Source organism: Micrasema longulum, unplaced genomic scaffold (assembly GCF_059751315.1).
Source record: "Micrasema longulum isolate JH-2025_06_02 unplaced genomic scaffold, ASM5975131v1 h1tg000678l, whole genome shotgun sequence".
Classification (NCBI taxonomy): Eukaryota; Metazoa; Arthropoda; class Insecta; order Trichoptera; family Brachycentridae; genus Micrasema; species Micrasema longulum.
Genome location: NW_028277874.1, coordinates 2558015 through 2575644, shown reverse-complemented (window position 1 = coordinate 2575644; position 17630 = coordinate 2558015). Strand labels below are relative to the sequence as shown.

At 31.7% G+C, this 17630-nt stretch overlaps 1 protein-coding gene across 1 annotated transcript in view; it reads right to left on the bottom strand.

The window, feature by feature from the left end:
- The window catches only part of sev (receptor protein-tyrosine kinase sevenless), a 175931-nt gene that overhangs the window by 143394 nt on the left and 14907 nt on the right, over positions 1–17630 (bottom strand). Inside the window, exon 2 of the mRNA XM_088229477.1 lies at positions 8976–9035. Coding sequence (XP_088085603.1) covers positions 8976–9035 — 60 coding nt within the window. The remainder of the gene's footprint in view (positions 1–8975; positions 9036–17630) is intronic.

The following is a 17630-nucleotide window of genomic DNA, read 5'->3' as shown; positions in this document are numbered from 1 at the left end:
ACAAGAATCGGCGCCATCCCATAATGCCGGTGAAACCCAACGTTTTTTACAAGAAAAAGTTCCCAGCTTCATTTCATCACAACAGTGGCCTCCACATTCCCCGGACTTAAACCCAAAGGACTTTTCAATATGGTCCATTCTAGAGGCCAAAGTTTCAGCTAAAAATTATGAGACGGCCGACGCCTTAAAGATTGCTCTTTGCCGAGAATGGGACAAAATACCATCAGCCCAAAAAATCAAAATTGACAAAATTAAAGAATTTTTATTAGTAACATTTCGAGTGCCGACCCCTGAATATTGTAAAAAAAATAATTAAAATATGATAATAAATGAAAATAAAAATGTCAAAAAATAATTTGCCGTAGAATGGGGTTAGAAACTTAGTGGTTAATAGAAACAAATTAAAGACAACTTTACATGCATCCATGTATTTTCAATCGCTAATAATGTTTTTTATATTTTTAATAATTTGTCGAAATAACATTTTTATATTCTGGCAACATGAAACTGCTGTAAGCAACACAGAAAAGCCAAATTCAAAGTTTGTTGCCAAAACGGTCACTTTGAAGCGATTTTGGTCTGCAAAACTTAGTAAATTCCGAGTGTTTATATTATTGTTTCAGCCTGTGCATTTATTTATTTATTTATTAACGGACATTGTCCATGTATAAAATTATAGGGTTTAAATATTACAATAAAAGAATAGTTTAAAACATTAAAAAAAAGAAAAGAAGCATTGCCAAACATAAGGGACATCAAGACACGATCTGGACTATTTATTTAGTGCTCGTTTAAATCGTTGTAAACTTAAACCAAAAAAGTCCAAATCTTGTCTTGAGTTATATATTTCACAAGAAATATTAATAGGGAACTTATAAAAAGATAAAGGTTAGCAGTATTTTTTTTATTAACCTTTTATACTTGAATTTTAAATTTTACCGGTAAATTGAAATCAAAATGGGGAGATTAGAAACGCCATAGGGGGTGTCTAGAAACAAGATGTGTGGTGATTGGAAACGACATAGAGGTGATTAGAAACATGTGTGTACAAAATTTTAAAGTTTTCCTGTATTAATGTTAAACGTTTCTCTTTCCAGAATCCATATTATATTACAAAATGGCACGTAACTACAAACCTGATCCTCGATCCAAAGGACATATTTTACATTTTAAAAAAGACATCGAGCAAGCTTTAGAAGATATGAAGAAAAACAATTTGTCATATACATAGGGACACTGCTAAAAAATATGACATAAATTATTATGGTGGTATAGTTGAATTCATTTCAAGTGAGGTAAGAAATATATTCGAAACATCATAATTTTAGGTTAGGTTTTAGACGTAAACATAAAATGAAACGCAAATTAGATTATAATTATTTTAGATCATTTTTATTGCGCCATTCCCGTAAAAAATCTCTTCAAATACGCTGCACAATCAATATAGACTATTTTCTAGAAGAGCAATGATTTATGCGATGTTTTCGGTAAAGATATAAAAATTTACTATATTTTTTTCTGAATCCGAAAATTCAACGCTTGTAATATCTTAGATCGAATGTGCTCTCGTAAAATAACTAATTCCGTCTTACGAACGTCTGTCTTCCTCGAATCGAAGCAGTGAATCTTATCTTAATAGATCTGATAAGGTTATATAGGTATGATCCGAAAAAAGGAAACATAAACCATAAAATCCAGCACTCTAAAACAATAATTATCATCACAATTCTTTTATTATAAGTTATAATGGGCAGTATAAGCGAAAATGCTTAACACGAGCCAACTCTGACCAGGGGTGGTAATCTGAATATTCTCTACCCCCTAGAGAGCTGTTAATTTGGGGATTTTGTTTTTTTTTTGCGTGAGTTTAAGGTTTGCTCCATATCAGGTCACACTGATGATTAAACGTCAAATAAATATGAACACGCGAAATCAAACATTAAAGTTTCCGTTTAGAACATTATTGCGACCTTAAACTTTACCCAAAAGACTTAATTAGGCTGAATTGACCAAACCGTATTAGGGTTTTTCCGTTTTTTAAACAGTTTTGTACATTATTTGACGGTTATCATCAGTGTGGCCATTATATGATGCAAAGTTTCGTCGCACTCAAAAAATAAAATTATTCAAATTAATCATTCTCTAGGGGATGGAGAATATTCAGAATACCACACCATATCTTGTCCACTTATACCTATGATCCAAAGTTTTGTCGCAATAAAAAAATTAAAATCCCCAAATTAACCACTTTCTGAGGAGTAGAGAAGATTCAGAATACCACCCTAGGGTTATGAAAATAATTGTTAAAAAACAAAAAAAAGGCAATAATTTTACACGTATTCTCCAAATCCCCATTGCATGGTAGAATTAGGTTGCGAATGGCCATTTTATTTACAGATTAGCTATAAAAGATATCATAAATTTGTACCTAAATAGTACATAATATAATATAAGTAATATACAGGATGTTTTTTAAACCCCGCCACATCCGAAACCACGATGATCATTATAAGCAAGAAGACATATTGGCACATTAAAATCAATTTTGGAACGAATAAATTATTTTTTTAAATATCAAAAAAAGCAAATGGTTGCTTACTTCTGCAGGGGAGAAACGAGGAGGGTGGAGGGGATGTCTTATGTGCCGACAACCGCGCAGCCGCGCTCCCCTCACTTCTCCCCTGCAGAAGTAAGTAACCACTTGTTTATTATTTTATTTTTAAAAAATCTTTGTTCTAAATATTTTTTTTAATATGCTAATATATATTTTTGTCCATACTGATCATCGTGGTTTCGGATGTGACAGGGTTTAAATAACACCTGTATATGTACAATAAATTTGTATTTTTTCTATGGATTTGTGTTGTTCGTAATACGAGTACAACAACTCTCATCTATGCAATCAATTTCAGACGACGCTTATTATAAGCTTCGTGATATATATAGCTGTATTATCCCATTACTTTACATAATAGTTTAATGCATAACTTATACAAAAGTTTATAAAAAAGGCACAATAAATTCAGTAGGCATAATTATTCCCATTCGATGGAAATGTCAACTGACCGATTTGTCTTATAAATATTAATGCCAAAAACAGCCGCGTCGAGCGCCACATGTCCTGCGATATGACTCCATGAAAGTAATGGTGGTCATATGTCAACTGTATCATATCAAAGAAAAATAGCCCTTAAGAAATAATGTTCGAAATACTGTTTTCCGAATCAAGAATCTTTAAATAATTAGTGTAATCTGTAATCTTACTCTAGGAGGAGAACCGCGACTGAATTTAAGATGTTTAAAATATAATATACTTATTTGTATGAATAAGTAAGCTGGAATAATCGGCTAGTGTCTTGGCTCACTGCTGGCGCTGGGCGCATTTATTAATATTTTGAAAAAAATACACGTTCGCCTGACATGCTTGAGGTCACGAGTTCGATTCCTGGGCTGGTATTCCAAACTATCTTGCAGCCGTAGAAAAACCATTTATCTCTAGTGATAAGGTGTGTTCTACGGCTGCGAGAGCGGTTCAGAATAGCACGACTGGCAGGTTCTTTAAGGCAATTAACGTATCACGTATTACATTTAGAAAAAAATGTTTATTTTATAGTAAGCTTTACTTCTTTTTTGTAGGATTCATATTTTAAAAAAAATTTAATAGTTCACTATATGTCAGTAGTAAGCCCACAGTACACACTGTTTGTCCACTTCGCGGTGTTAACTCCTAAACGACTGTGGTAAATAATCCCTTGGCGCGCGGTGATGTAACATCGTGCAAAAGACAGAATATTCTAAAGCTCAGACATTTAAAAAAAAAAACATGTAGAGATACTTTAAAACTATAAGAAATATAATTAGCCTAAAAGAATTTGTAAAAATATATAACGCAATAACTCAATAAGTTTTGGAATATGGGATAGTTAGATGGGGATGTGCAAATGATCAAGCAAATAATAATTATTTGAATTAATTACGTTTTTTTATTGTTATTATTATGTTAATTTTGTTAAATAGCTAATTTAAGGCATGTTTCACATTTTGTAAAAAAAAATAAAAAAAGAAAACAAACTATAAATAAATAAATACAGTTTGATAATTCTTTTTCCATCATTTATAAAAATAAACAGATAATTTGGCCCTGTTAAAGCAAAAAAATATAATAAATTCGCCGCTTATAATCCACGAGTGCGTCCCCCATCACTGTCAACAACCGACTGAATTTGTTTTTACACAACACTGGCTACCGCGGCTACAGAACAGCATCTCTGTCTTCCTTGTTATGTGTTATATCTTCGTGCTCTCTCTCTAATACAGATGTACTGCTGTATTTGCGGACATCATTCTTCGGGAAGCAAGGTTAAATATTTTTTGTATTAAAATCCAGCATGGTTATACAAATTTTACTTTCCAAATCCGGTGTGAAAATGTCCATTTGAAGATTATAAAAAATACAACTTCATCAATTATAAAAACAAGAGAGATATATCAAGTCTTGTATCCTATGTCGACTAGTGTGACATCACAGCCACACAAGAATTAAAAATACATTTAAAATCATTTCGTGATAAACGATTTTCAGGATTACTTTATATATTATTGACAACCCTAATAAAACAAACTTTTAGTCGGCAAACATAATCAGTGATGGCTGTCAGATAAATACTTGAAAAAGATTAGGAACAGTAGAGCAAAAGCCGATAAACGAATTAATGTTATCTTAATGAGGATGTTCAGCCCTACGGGAAATCGGATACAAAAAATGTTTTCTTACGCGCGGTAAAAACTGGAGCTTCAAATTGTGGGGCAAAGTTTCTTGAAAATGTGTGAAAAAAAAAATATATAAAAACGAATAACCTTGAATGACGTCACTAGTTCTTATGAATCAACCAATGTTAAAATGTTTACGGTAAGTCAACAGACAAATCGGCAGAGCTCACCGAGAACGTGATGAGAACTTGAAACGCCATACGCGGAGTAATATAAAAAATGCAAATTTAAAAAAAATCGTAGCGCTGATTTACGATGGTTTTTTTTTTTCATTTGGTTTAGTTAAATTTAAATTTTGCTTTTGAAATAATACAGCTAATTGAATCACATTCAAAATGTCCGCGCCGGTCGCCAGCGCTCTGCCCTTTTTTATTTTTTATTTCCATCAGAAACTTATCGGAAGTTTTTAAACGATCCGGATATTTGGCAATCCGGATGTCTGAAGTTAGAATAAACGGAGTTTTACTGTATATTGATTGGCTGCAGAACACAGTTGTTCTGTGTGTGCAATTTATTTATTTATTAACTTAAAGGCAGTTTATTACACATTATATGAGACGTGAGTCCCAACTCCATGGGACTAAAAGTTCTGTGTTGAGTTGGGCAAACAATTAGTTGACACAGACACATGAGTATATCATCACAAAAAGAATTAGATCTGCAGCTCACTCACAAATAACTATCGTCGTGATAACAATTTCTCACCATGGTTGTTTATCGTATTTGCGATCACAACGGAACATCCGTGAACACCTAATATTAAATGTCAAAATATTTACGTTTCGCAACGTATAATCCTGCTGCGCAATCACATATTTAAATTTCACGGTGAAAATATGGAAAATATTCCAAAACTGCTATTTTTATTTACTTATTATTTATCTTACAATTTATTGCATTTAGCCGGCAGCGGCGGTTGTCAAGAAAAGCAGTCGCCATTGTAATTGTAATTTAATTTCCACTTTTTTGTATTAGATTCTCCTTACTATTTTGCAAATGAAGTATATTGTATTATTTTTTATAGTAAACACCGATTTTTCACCAATGAACTGTATTTATTTACGAGGAAAACAAAAAACAAACCGCCACGAGCGTTGACTTAGACATTACACACGCGTTGACTTGACTGCGATAACTTAAGCATGTTCATTATTGTTCATTGTGATCGTTCAAATGCTTAGCATGTTTTTAAGCTCGTCGATAGTTATTTGTGATTAAGCTACTGGCTGCTATCAGGTAAAAAATCCCGAAAAAAGAAATCAAGCGAGAAAAGTTTCCCTTGAAGTGTAGTGGTTGACGCGTTCGCCTACCATGCTTGAGATCCCCGGTTCGATTCTTGAGTAGGTTACCGTGAAATATTTGTTTTAAAGGTTTTCTTACATTTCAGGATTTCATTATTCCAGGACTGGCTATTAAAAAAATGTATAGTGGAGCTAGGTAGAAGTAAAATGGATTGTCTCATTCGCCAAAACTAATATTGAATCAACTGCTCCACAAATGTATGGTTTATGTTATATTTTTGTTCGTTTATTGTGCTTTTTAATATAAATAATATAGAAGTACATAGATTAAATATAAAACTGAAATATTTAGTGTTTAAAACTGTCTGAACATTTTGTTAATTATCTATTCTCACTTGTGAAAATAAAAAGTATATTGTTAAGTGTCCTCGGCACAGGTAACCCCAGTGAGGTCACATTATTAGGAATCCTGTTCATGGATTACAGTGGCTTTGCATCATTTTAGAACGATTTAATAGTGAAACTATCAAAATTGCTCTCAAACATAACCATAATACACGCTTCACGTATAATGATGGTTTGGTAGTACCAAAAGTATGTAATATGTATGGTAATAGAACTATCAAATATTTAGTACATAGCATTTTTAATTTATTGCCGAAAGAACTTAAATTTAACAATGTTACAATGTAACAAGAGCAAAATAAGAGAGTGGCTACTCGATCAAAAGTTTATATGTGAATAGTAGCTTATGTGTAAATATTTTCATTTTTCATATATTTTCTTGTAATTAATATTATTTGTGTATACATGTATATTCTGATCTTTCTGGCTGTTTATTACATATGTTAATTATATCTGTTAATTCCTTGTTTTTATAAATGTAGATAACATTATATACGAGTACGTAAGTATAAATATAAATCTTCACCAACAAGCTACAAAAAGTGGCTTGGTGGGATTTTAGTTTTAGTCAAAATATGAAAATTGAAACGTTGAAACTTTCAAAATGTATAATTATATTTAAAAAAAAAAAATCTTTGTTTATATTGGAAAAAAAATACAAAATAAAAGTGTTAAAATTGTAAAACTGATTACCTTAATTTCCTGTAACAGATGATCAAGATACGTTATATTTGATTTAACAATACAGTGCTCTATGCACCATTAGGTGTGAATAACCACTTCATATAAAAAAAAAACACTTTCTATAGCCACCTTCAAGAAACTCCTGAAACATCACTACATGTCCTCAGAATCCTGAACGTCCTGTATTTTATTGTTTTTAAAAAAATATTTTTTATTTCTTTTCTTCCTTCATGCCTCTTTCTCTCTCCTTCCAAACTCATTATCTGATTCCACATTCCACGTCCTTTAATAAGTATAACATAAGCTACTTTTTAAAATTAATATGTGCCAGCCTTAACTCCCAATTAAAAAACAGCTGTTATTTTTAATTAATCAGGTTTTTTTTTTTTGTATGTACCTATCTTCTGATATACATTTTTGTTTTTTAGCAAAAAAAAAAACTTTTCTTTTGACTAGTCTATTTTTTGGTAGGCTTGAAGATATTGCTTTGTACTTAAAGTTTTAAATAAATAAATAAAAATAAATAACGGTTTGATAATTCAATTTTTTATTTAATAAGTAAACGATTTTACAAGATACCTACTTAAATTTCACAACCTATAAATAAATTAGGCATCTTAAAAATTATACTAGTCTAACGATGTTGCCAGAGCGATAAAACCGGTTATTGGTCCATCAAACTCATTACATTAAAGAGTCAACTTGTCATTCATTGAAAATATATTTTTTAAATTAGTATGAACTTCCAACAAGAAATACGAATGTTTTTTTAAAATTAATTTATGTTACGAGTTTCAATAAGGAAGTTCTGTGGTTTTTACTAAGCCAAATTAAAAAATATATATATCGTATCAGCGCTTTGTGATTTTGACGTCACAAGTTATCTACGAGTTCTCCTGATTGGTGGGTTGGCTTTCCGTTAACCAGAAATGTATCACAACATTCTGCCATTGGTTGATTTCGGAGAACTAGTGACGTTATTCAAAGTATTTTTTTATTAATTTTTTCATAAATTTTTGAGAAACTTCGCCATACTCATTGAATATGTTTTCGGACATAGGAGTTTTTTTATATAACAAACACAAGGGATGATAAAATTAGGTCAAACAATAAACAAAAAAATATGGTGTTTGGGTCGGAAAGTGTCGTTTATGGTAATTTTGTGGTTATTTGTGTTATTTAGAGGACGCTCGGAGTAAATACAGACCATCCGTGAACTCAAACAAAAGGTTTAACCCATATTGATTTTTTCACAGAAATCTGTAAAATAAATATTTGACTTAACACATTGTCAAATATACCTCACTTGAGTGACTTGTTAACGAAATCGTTCGAATAACATTTTGTCCATATTAGCGGCTTTCGCTTTGACAAAAGCAGTTATTTACAAAAACCAATGCATAATGATCAATAATCAACCAACAGGGATTCGATCCATCGATCATTGGATATACAGTCCGCTTAATTACAGCCGTAAACTTTCCCCTACTGTCCCAAAAACATTCACGCGTTACGGTGACGTGTAGTCATTACCAACACATGCAAACAATTACAGAATTTAAATCGGAAACATGTTATTTTTATAGATTGCTTCAATTATTTATAGTTGGAGTCAAAAGTGACTATATTTTTAATTGAATTGCTAAAAACATAAAAAAAAAACTATTAGCCCATGCTCGCAGCGCGGGCGAAAGAACCGCCCTAATGAATGTCGGGGAGCTACTAACGAGCGTTTGTACGCTGCTCGAAAGACGGGCGAAAGTAGTGGCTAGGATGGACAATACTTTAAATCATAAACGTTTAACGAGTGTTTCAGAAAAAAGGAAACGAAGTTGTACATCTAATATGTTTATAATATGTATTTAAAAATCTTACCTGTTCTATGCTGCACTCAAAACCACAACCGAAATCATAATGGCCATCATCTGTTTGGTTCTGTAAAAAAATAAACGTTTTATTTCATTATTTAGTATTTTATATGAATTCTGTTGCGATATTTAATTTACGATTATAGTGTAAAGTATATAAAAAACTTTATTTGTGGGTATATATTTTGTTTTAACAAGGAAACATATACGAGTTGTCTATTTCCAAAACCAAGGTTTTTGAAATATACGATTCATATCCTAGAAAAAATTGCTCGCTTGAACATGATTTGATTTGATTTTTGACAATTACCAAGACGGTATGCTTAACGATCGTCTGTTTTTTATATTCTGAGCGATTACAAGGCTGGCTCCTTTAACGTACAATCAGAAAGATAGTAAAACAGATAGAAAAAATATAATAACTCAATTATAGTGGCAACTTTCCTACGCATAGATACTCTTACATGTTAATATGGTAGAATCTAGCGTCATTATTTTTTGCATTTGGCATTCGTTTTTCAAACTGGCAGTTATGTCGGAATTTAATTTTACTTCAAAATTTACTTATTTCTATCTCATATTTTTTATAGGCTTTTAAGAAAAAAGTGCCAACCGCTGAACGATTAAAATTAAAATAAATCGTAATTAAAGAAAAACTTGTTAAGTGGAATAATTTTTTTGTCACTTTCATAAACGTATCGAGGGGTTCTAGACCCGTCGGTATAAACCGATGTACTTACATCAAAACTTGATGGTGGGGGGATCGGTAGTGCATCTTCGTAATCGCTCGAGATAATTTATATTCAACTATACTGTCATGGTGAAAGTATGACGTTCTTATCTTCCCATAATAATCGAGGCCCTGATTAGCTCACCTGCATGTAACCCACGACGCTTAGCATCCAGCAAGACGACAAATAAGAAGTATTAATTACATTGGTGAAGTTCAATTATTATTATTATGGATAACTTATTTAGCGCCATTTTCGTAATACAATACCTCAAGGGTGCTTTACATGGTGATTTTATGGATAAATAAATTTATTTGAAGCTTTTGAATATGTAATTTAATTAAAACAATTTATTTTGTTGTCACATGCTACGGATTTATTCAAATGATTTAGATAACAAGTGGGTTTTAAGTTTTTTCCGAAACTTCACACTTTCACAGCCTCGCACCTCTGCTGGGAGAGCATTCCATGCCATAGGGCCTGCGACCGCAAATGCGCGTTTGCCGAATTTAGTGGGTTGTTTGCGTAGAGTTATAATAACTTTTTCTCTCGCCGTAGACGTAGCTGATCTAAGCGTGAGACGCCTGTCAGCTAGTTCATCTGAAATGCATAGTTCCCTTAGATATTGCGGAGCAGAGTTGTGCAGTTATTTATACGTAAGCCAACAGAGTTTGTATTCGACCGTCTGTGGAAAACGAAGCCAGTGTAATTCAAGAAGTAGTGAAGTGATATGAATGAACTTAGAGATTTCGAAAATAAGTCTCGCTGCAGCATTCAATACAGACTGTAGGCGAGTCATTTTGTTCATTGGTAGACCTGCATAGCAGAGGTGAATGCTCCTTATAATCGATTAAATGAAGCTTACCATATTTTTTTGACATCGTAAGTAATGTTTTATAGTACTGTAGTATTATTAGGAAAAAACACATCACCAAAAAAATATATTAATTTTCTTGGGTAGGTAAATTTATATTATATTCCTTTATTCCATACAGCGACCAGTTGCGCCTCTATTGGCCAAAATTATTACTACTGGATTACACGAGATTACTCTGCTCACTTTAAAATCACTAATTCAAATACGTCTTTAACCTAAAACTTTAGAATCTCGTTCGAAAAATTACACTTGCGATTACAGTAAAATCTTACAGCTTTCATTAATGCAATTTAGTCTTTCAATACTTTTTAATAAGGGCTAGTATTCTTTAAAATACATCAATTTGACTTACGACAGTCTAAGGGAGGTGACAATATACGCACTCGTTATGTGTAAGAAAGAGATAACGAATATATTTTGTATGTCGCAAGTAATTTAGCATACTTATGTTTCGGTGGTTTGAAAGTAAATTTGCTTTAAAATAAATAAATATTTGGATATTTTAATCGAAACGAATTGATATTTTGATCCATAATATAGTATAAATCCTTTAGTGGGTTTTAAAAAACAAAGATTCGCTAATTGTTTTTTAATTGTAATTCGTTTTTGTGCATACGATGACAGTTGAATATTGTAGGTTATTCTTCAGTATCCGTTTAAACTTTTAAAATTAAGTTAGAGTTATGATAAAAACGTTACTAGTGTATAGTGTTAAGAATAAATATATATGAAGAATTAAAATATGTATAACTTATGTCGTTTTGTGAATAATAATGTAATATAAAAGTCGATGAAACAATGATTCTTAAAACGTAATTTATGTTTTGTTTGGTGAACTATCGTACTCGGTAAGGAATACTTTTAAATTATTTAATTATTATCATTTATTAAGAATTAGTGTTTTATTTCAAGACAAGTTATAATAGTCTGACTTAACCAAATATGCACCGGTACGCTAATGAATTATCCAGTTTATTAATGAGGAAGTTCAGTGGTTTTTTAAATTTTTTTTATTTGTTAAAAGACTGTTAAACCAAGTCAAAAATTATTTTTTTAAATTTTTATATATCGTATTATCGGCGTTACGATTTTTCAAAGTTTTGTATTTCTGAAATAACTCCGCGTGTAACGTCAGAGGTTCATTTCCGCTTATTCTCATTCAGTTCTTCCCATTGGTCCAGAAGCGACAAGCAGACCGGAAATCTTCCATAGCTCTCAGATCATAGGTTGATTCACATGAACCAGTGACGTCATTTAAAGTAGTGCGTTTTTATCAAAATATTTTTTATTATTTTTTCTGTACATTTTCAAGAATCTTTGCGATACAATTTAATGCTCTAATTTTTACCCCGCGTAAGAAAACATTTTTTGTATCCAATTTCCCGTAGGGCTGAAGTTCCTCATTGCTTTTTCGACGCATGGCCCAAAACGCAAAATAGCTGCGAGGATGGGTCGTTGCTTTATAATTACGCAGGCGGGAGATCGAGTCCATAGGGGTTCCAATTTTTTTTTTGTAATCATGTTTTTTAAATCAAATATTTTTGCTACATTAGAAAATATTTTTACTGAAACTATTAGCCGCTGGAGCCAGTTGTTAGGAATTATTTATTTAATATAAAATAGACTTGTTTTTTATATGCCATAACTACCGCTATCGACATTTTATCAGAATTTTCATAGCTTATCAATTTAGAAACTCACCGCTCGCCACTGCTGCATAGATACCATTAAAATATTTCGTTCGATGCAGAGTTTAGTAGATACTAATAATAAAGCACACATCTTTAACCTCCCCTAGGAAAACAACAGGTAACCGGAAGTGATCACAATTATAATGACAATTACCATAAAATATTCATTTTCACAGTTCAGCAGATATGGCCGTTTAGATTTCGGTGTGAAAAATTGTAACAATGCGTAAATACTTGAATACATAGTTGACGTACACTATTTTAAATAATAGGGGTGCATAATATTGAATGCGTTGTAAGAAAAAGTATTTGGATTTTATTAAAACTATAGTAGTATTAGTCTCCCACCAGTCGGGCGATGCCGGTCACGACAAAACCCGGTCACTGGTAAAAAAAAATAAAATAGTATTATGGTTTGCAAACAACAAACAATACATACGACATTGGTATAATAATCACAATTTGTTATGTTAAGATATTGTTCGTTAATTATATGTGACCACAACATGCACAATAAGTTTTTGAACGATTTTATGTATTTTTTAATTGACTAGCTCAATTAAATTATATTAATATTATAAAAGTTATGACACTAAATTATATAATTTATTTATGCTTTATTAAGTTAGTTCATAACATCGTAAGAACTAATATGAACTTTTGAAAATATTACAATTATTTTATAAAAATTTCTCAATTACATATTTTTTCAAATTAATTTTAAATATTTCGATATTTTTATCTCCTTTATTTCTTCGGGTAAAGCTAGGGTTTCCTAGGACAGCGGTGTCCGTATCTTAACGGCCGTAGTGAACGGTGATGCGGTGGACAGCCGTCGTAGTGGTGACTAGAGAGTGGTTTTATTTTTTAACGGTGTTATCAACACCATTTTTATAGGAAACCACTCTTTAGTCACCATTACGACGGCTGTCAATCGCATTAATGTTCACTACGGCCGTTAAAATACGGGCACCGCTGTCCTAGGAAACCCGAGCTTTACTCATTGTACAGCTTCAATCCCTTATACAATGAATTGAGATTCTGTTTTTCTCCTCATTGGTAATCTTATACTTTTTTTACCCCTTGTTTCATATGTATGACATTGTTGGTTAAAATTTATCATTGTTTTTATTTTATTCATCTCCTTAATCTTTTATGTATAAAAATTGCTACATTACATTTAATTTGCTGCTTTATTGTGAGCAAGACAATTTCTTTGTGCATTCTTTCTACATAAGAATATATATTTCTTTCGAGTATAATCCTCATTGCCCTAATTTTGAAGACTTTGTATGTTTTTAATTTCTTCTTCATTACATAAAAAAATAATGAAAGAACAGCAATTTATGTGTGGACATATGATTGTTTTATATATAAGAACACTACTCTTCATATCCATTACATTTCGTAATCTTCCCATAAATGAAATTTGATTTTATACATTGCGTCATAATTCTTTAATTTTATTTTTTTATTTATTTTATTCACGATATACTCATTTTAAATTTATTGAGACACAAGTCCTAATTCCATGAAACCAAAATCCTGTGTTGAGTGTTAATGTATCGTTAAAGATGTCAATATCCGAATTAATTTCTAGTTAATTTTATAAGCTTAACATGCGTGATAATACATCAAAGTACGCCATATTATTATTGAAGGTTGGGAGATAAAATGTAGTGTACGATCTCAATCGCCGACTGGGGACATTCAGGGGTAGATTCTCTAAACAAAATGTAGAATCAAAATCACAATGAATTATTTTATAGAGATACATCAAGTCTACAGTCTGTCTCCTAGATTCCAACTTATCTAGACCAATGTTCTAGGCGTTGATCATAACACTGAAAGGTTCTGCCCAGGGTCCCGATTACAATAGGAAGTTAACAGAGTTATCTTCGACTGTCTATAAAGAAAAACCGATATTTGCACTTTTCCTTGCAATTTTTTAGTCAAAAAAAATTTTCAAAAAACATTTTTATTTCATCAATTGACTAGATAAATGTTCAATCTTTTATGTGGTTTTCAAAATTTTATGTTAAGCTTATTATTAGACTCTAAAATTTAATTTGAAAACTGCCTTTTTTGCTCCGCGCTGGGTGGATCGCCTTAACTTCCCATTGTAATCGGGGCCCAGGGCCGCGATTATGAACGGCTATCTTCATCGGTATATACTGAGACGGTATAAACTAATATCGATATTTATGTATAAAGGGGGTATATATTAGTATGAAAATTTAAAGTATCTTCGTCGGTATCCGGTAATTGAACATGTTTGGAAAAACAAATTATAAAAATATTATATTTTTCATACAGAAAACTCAGTTTTACTTTGTAGATCAAATTGAAGATAATTTTTAATTTCCCATGGTTACATTAAAAAAAATAGTACATATTTAAATAGCGTATCTGGGACTTCTCATGTTTTTTGCATCAAAACAAAGTGGACTTTAGATTTAAATTTCAACTTGAAAAAGCAGTTTTAGGACGAAAGTGGATTTCGGTGTTTTATTCACGTACGAGTATAAACTAGATTATTGCGATAATTCCTGCATTTTTAACTGCGAAACAGCAGAAAGTGGACTCCCGCGTTTTATCCTCTAAGGTTAAACATATTTCTGTACATAAAAAAAATATCACTTGAATCATTTCCGGTATATCGTCTACCTGTTGGTGAGTTAGATCTACTTATGTTCCGTGTCCATTTCCGCCCGAGGCGGAACTAATTATACTGTCAAATCATGGCCTAAAGCAAGTCAACAGGTAAGGTTCATGAATGAACATAAAATGTCGGCGCACATGTGCGGATGGCCAAACTGCAGGACGCTAATTAGATGTCCAACATTACAGGATGGAGCTTTAAAGTACGGAAAACGGAAGTAAAGTCCTTTTAAGTTAAAGGGACATCATCTAAATTGTAAATTATAATTTGAAATTGTTTATCAAATTATTTAGCATTTTTATGGACATATTTATACATAAAAAAATACTATAAGAAAAGTAGAAAGACACAATGGTATATAGTAGACTTGGTGGGAGAGTGGAAGCGGGAGAGAGGTGTTTATAATTGAATTTGATTCAGTGATCGTTTGAAAGAAGACAACTTGTTATCAAAGAAATCAAGACTGGTTTGTTAGTTGGCAGACCTAAGAATTCTGGGCACAGGGGAATGAAAACCATAGTTAGTTCTATGGTTATTGGTATGAAAGAGTAAGTTTTGTTTGAGATTTCTAGTTGGGATATTTAATTATACTGAGCTCAGTAGTTCAGGCGCATCAAAGAGTGAGTTGAGTATTATAAATAGGACTAGAAGATTGGATTTATTTCGACGGCATTGAAGAGACGATATATTTAAGCTAGTTTCTAACTCATTGTACGTATATTGGTCTCTGGATAAGCCCAACCTCCAGCCTATCTTTATCAAAAATTGATGTGGAACTGATTAAATATTCTTGATGTGAACATCATAATATGGAGACCAGATTACAGAGGAATACTTTAGGCGCGGGCGAACTAGGGAACAGAAAAGGTTTTTTTTTTCAGTTTTCAGTGCTGCAGAGCAGCGTTGATTTTATAATTAAAAAATACATATTATAATTTGTTACCCACTAAGTCTAAAGACTTTTCGGTGTGACACATTTTTTCTTATGACAGGTTTATATTACATTTATTTTATTTATATTTTACAGATTTATTTATAAACAGGCACTATAAAGTATCTAGAAGATATTTCTTCAGTTCTTTTTTTTTTCATTTGAAGATTTTTCATGTTAATGATGGTTTGTGGGAGATCATTGAACAATCTTGGAACAACGCATTTTAATGTTCGCTCTCCGAAGTAATTTGTAATTCGGGGAACAGACAGGGAGCCCTTAGTTTTTAATCTAGTGTTGTGAGTGTGGGAAACTCTTTTTTTATATTCCGGATCAACAAAGTGATCTACAATCAATTTGTAGTCACAAAGTTGTTTTACCGGCAGGACATTACAGAATTTAAAAAAAAAATTAAAAAAATAAAAATATAAAAAAAATATATACACCTTCGCCCATATGTTTCGCCTCACGAATTATGCTATCCGGTACAATCCCCCTCAACACTCTCACCTGAATATCATAAATTTTACCCAGATGAGACTGGAAGGTGAGACCCCAGACACGCACTCCGTAAGATATAATGGATTCAATGAGCGAGGTATATATGTATCTTAACGTTTTGAAAGGTAGTATGCTTTTAATTTCCTAAATCACCTTAAGCCAGTACCTTAATCTGTCGCAGATTCCATCAATATGAACACCCCAGCTAAATGTAGAATCAATAATTAATCCTGAATATTTATGATTATTTACAACATCTAGAATAGGACAATTACATTTATCTGATTCTATATTTAAATTTGAATGAAGGCAAAAATTTATATGAGCTTATATTTCTATTTCAAATTCACATTTAGTAATATATGGTGAGGATACATGAACAATTTTAGTTTTTTTAGAATTTATTACTAAACCATAGTCATGCGCCCATTTAATGAGATTTGAAAAATCTTTTTGAAGCATTTTTTGGGCAGTTTTTATATTTGAATGGCTTATTACATTATTACGTTTCCCCAAATAATTTATTCCATTTTTATAAATTTATTCATTTCATGGTAGCAGCAAAGAAGACCAGCAATAATTGGTTAAAGTCTACGATGTATGCAAGAAAAGCGATTTAATTTTTATTTTATTTTATTTATTATGGTTCACATACAATAAACAATACATACGACATTGGCATAATAATCACAAGTTGTTATTTTAGATATTTTTCATCAATTATATGTGAACGCAGCACGAACAAATAATTAATTGGGTGGCTTTTTAAAATTAGTTAATATTATGAAAGTTAATACAAAAATAATGAATGAAAAATGATTTGCTAATAAATGTTAATGAATCAAAAGTAACGGCTTTTGAAAGGGATGAAAGTATAAATAAAAGTGAGATCAGTGTGAGCTGAGATATTCTGAATCAGTCAGAATTGGTGTATCTGAAAAGTATGTTTACTAGGGATGGAAAGACTGAGAAAGATATTGAAAGAAGGGTGAGTGTCGATAACAGGGTGAACGGTACACTGATATCTACCTTGGCAAACAAATGTTTGTAGCAGGTGGCAAAACTAGCAGTTCACAATGCAGTTCTGTTAGAATTATTACTCAGAGCCATTTTTAATATTTTAGGAAATTATCTGACCACACACCGACGAATATGCTTCAACTATTCATAAAATATAAACATTTTCGAACGGAAAATTCGTTTTAATAAATACCCGGTCCCACGGTAGTTCGACGGGGAAGGTGTAAAGGATTGGACCCACGCACTGCT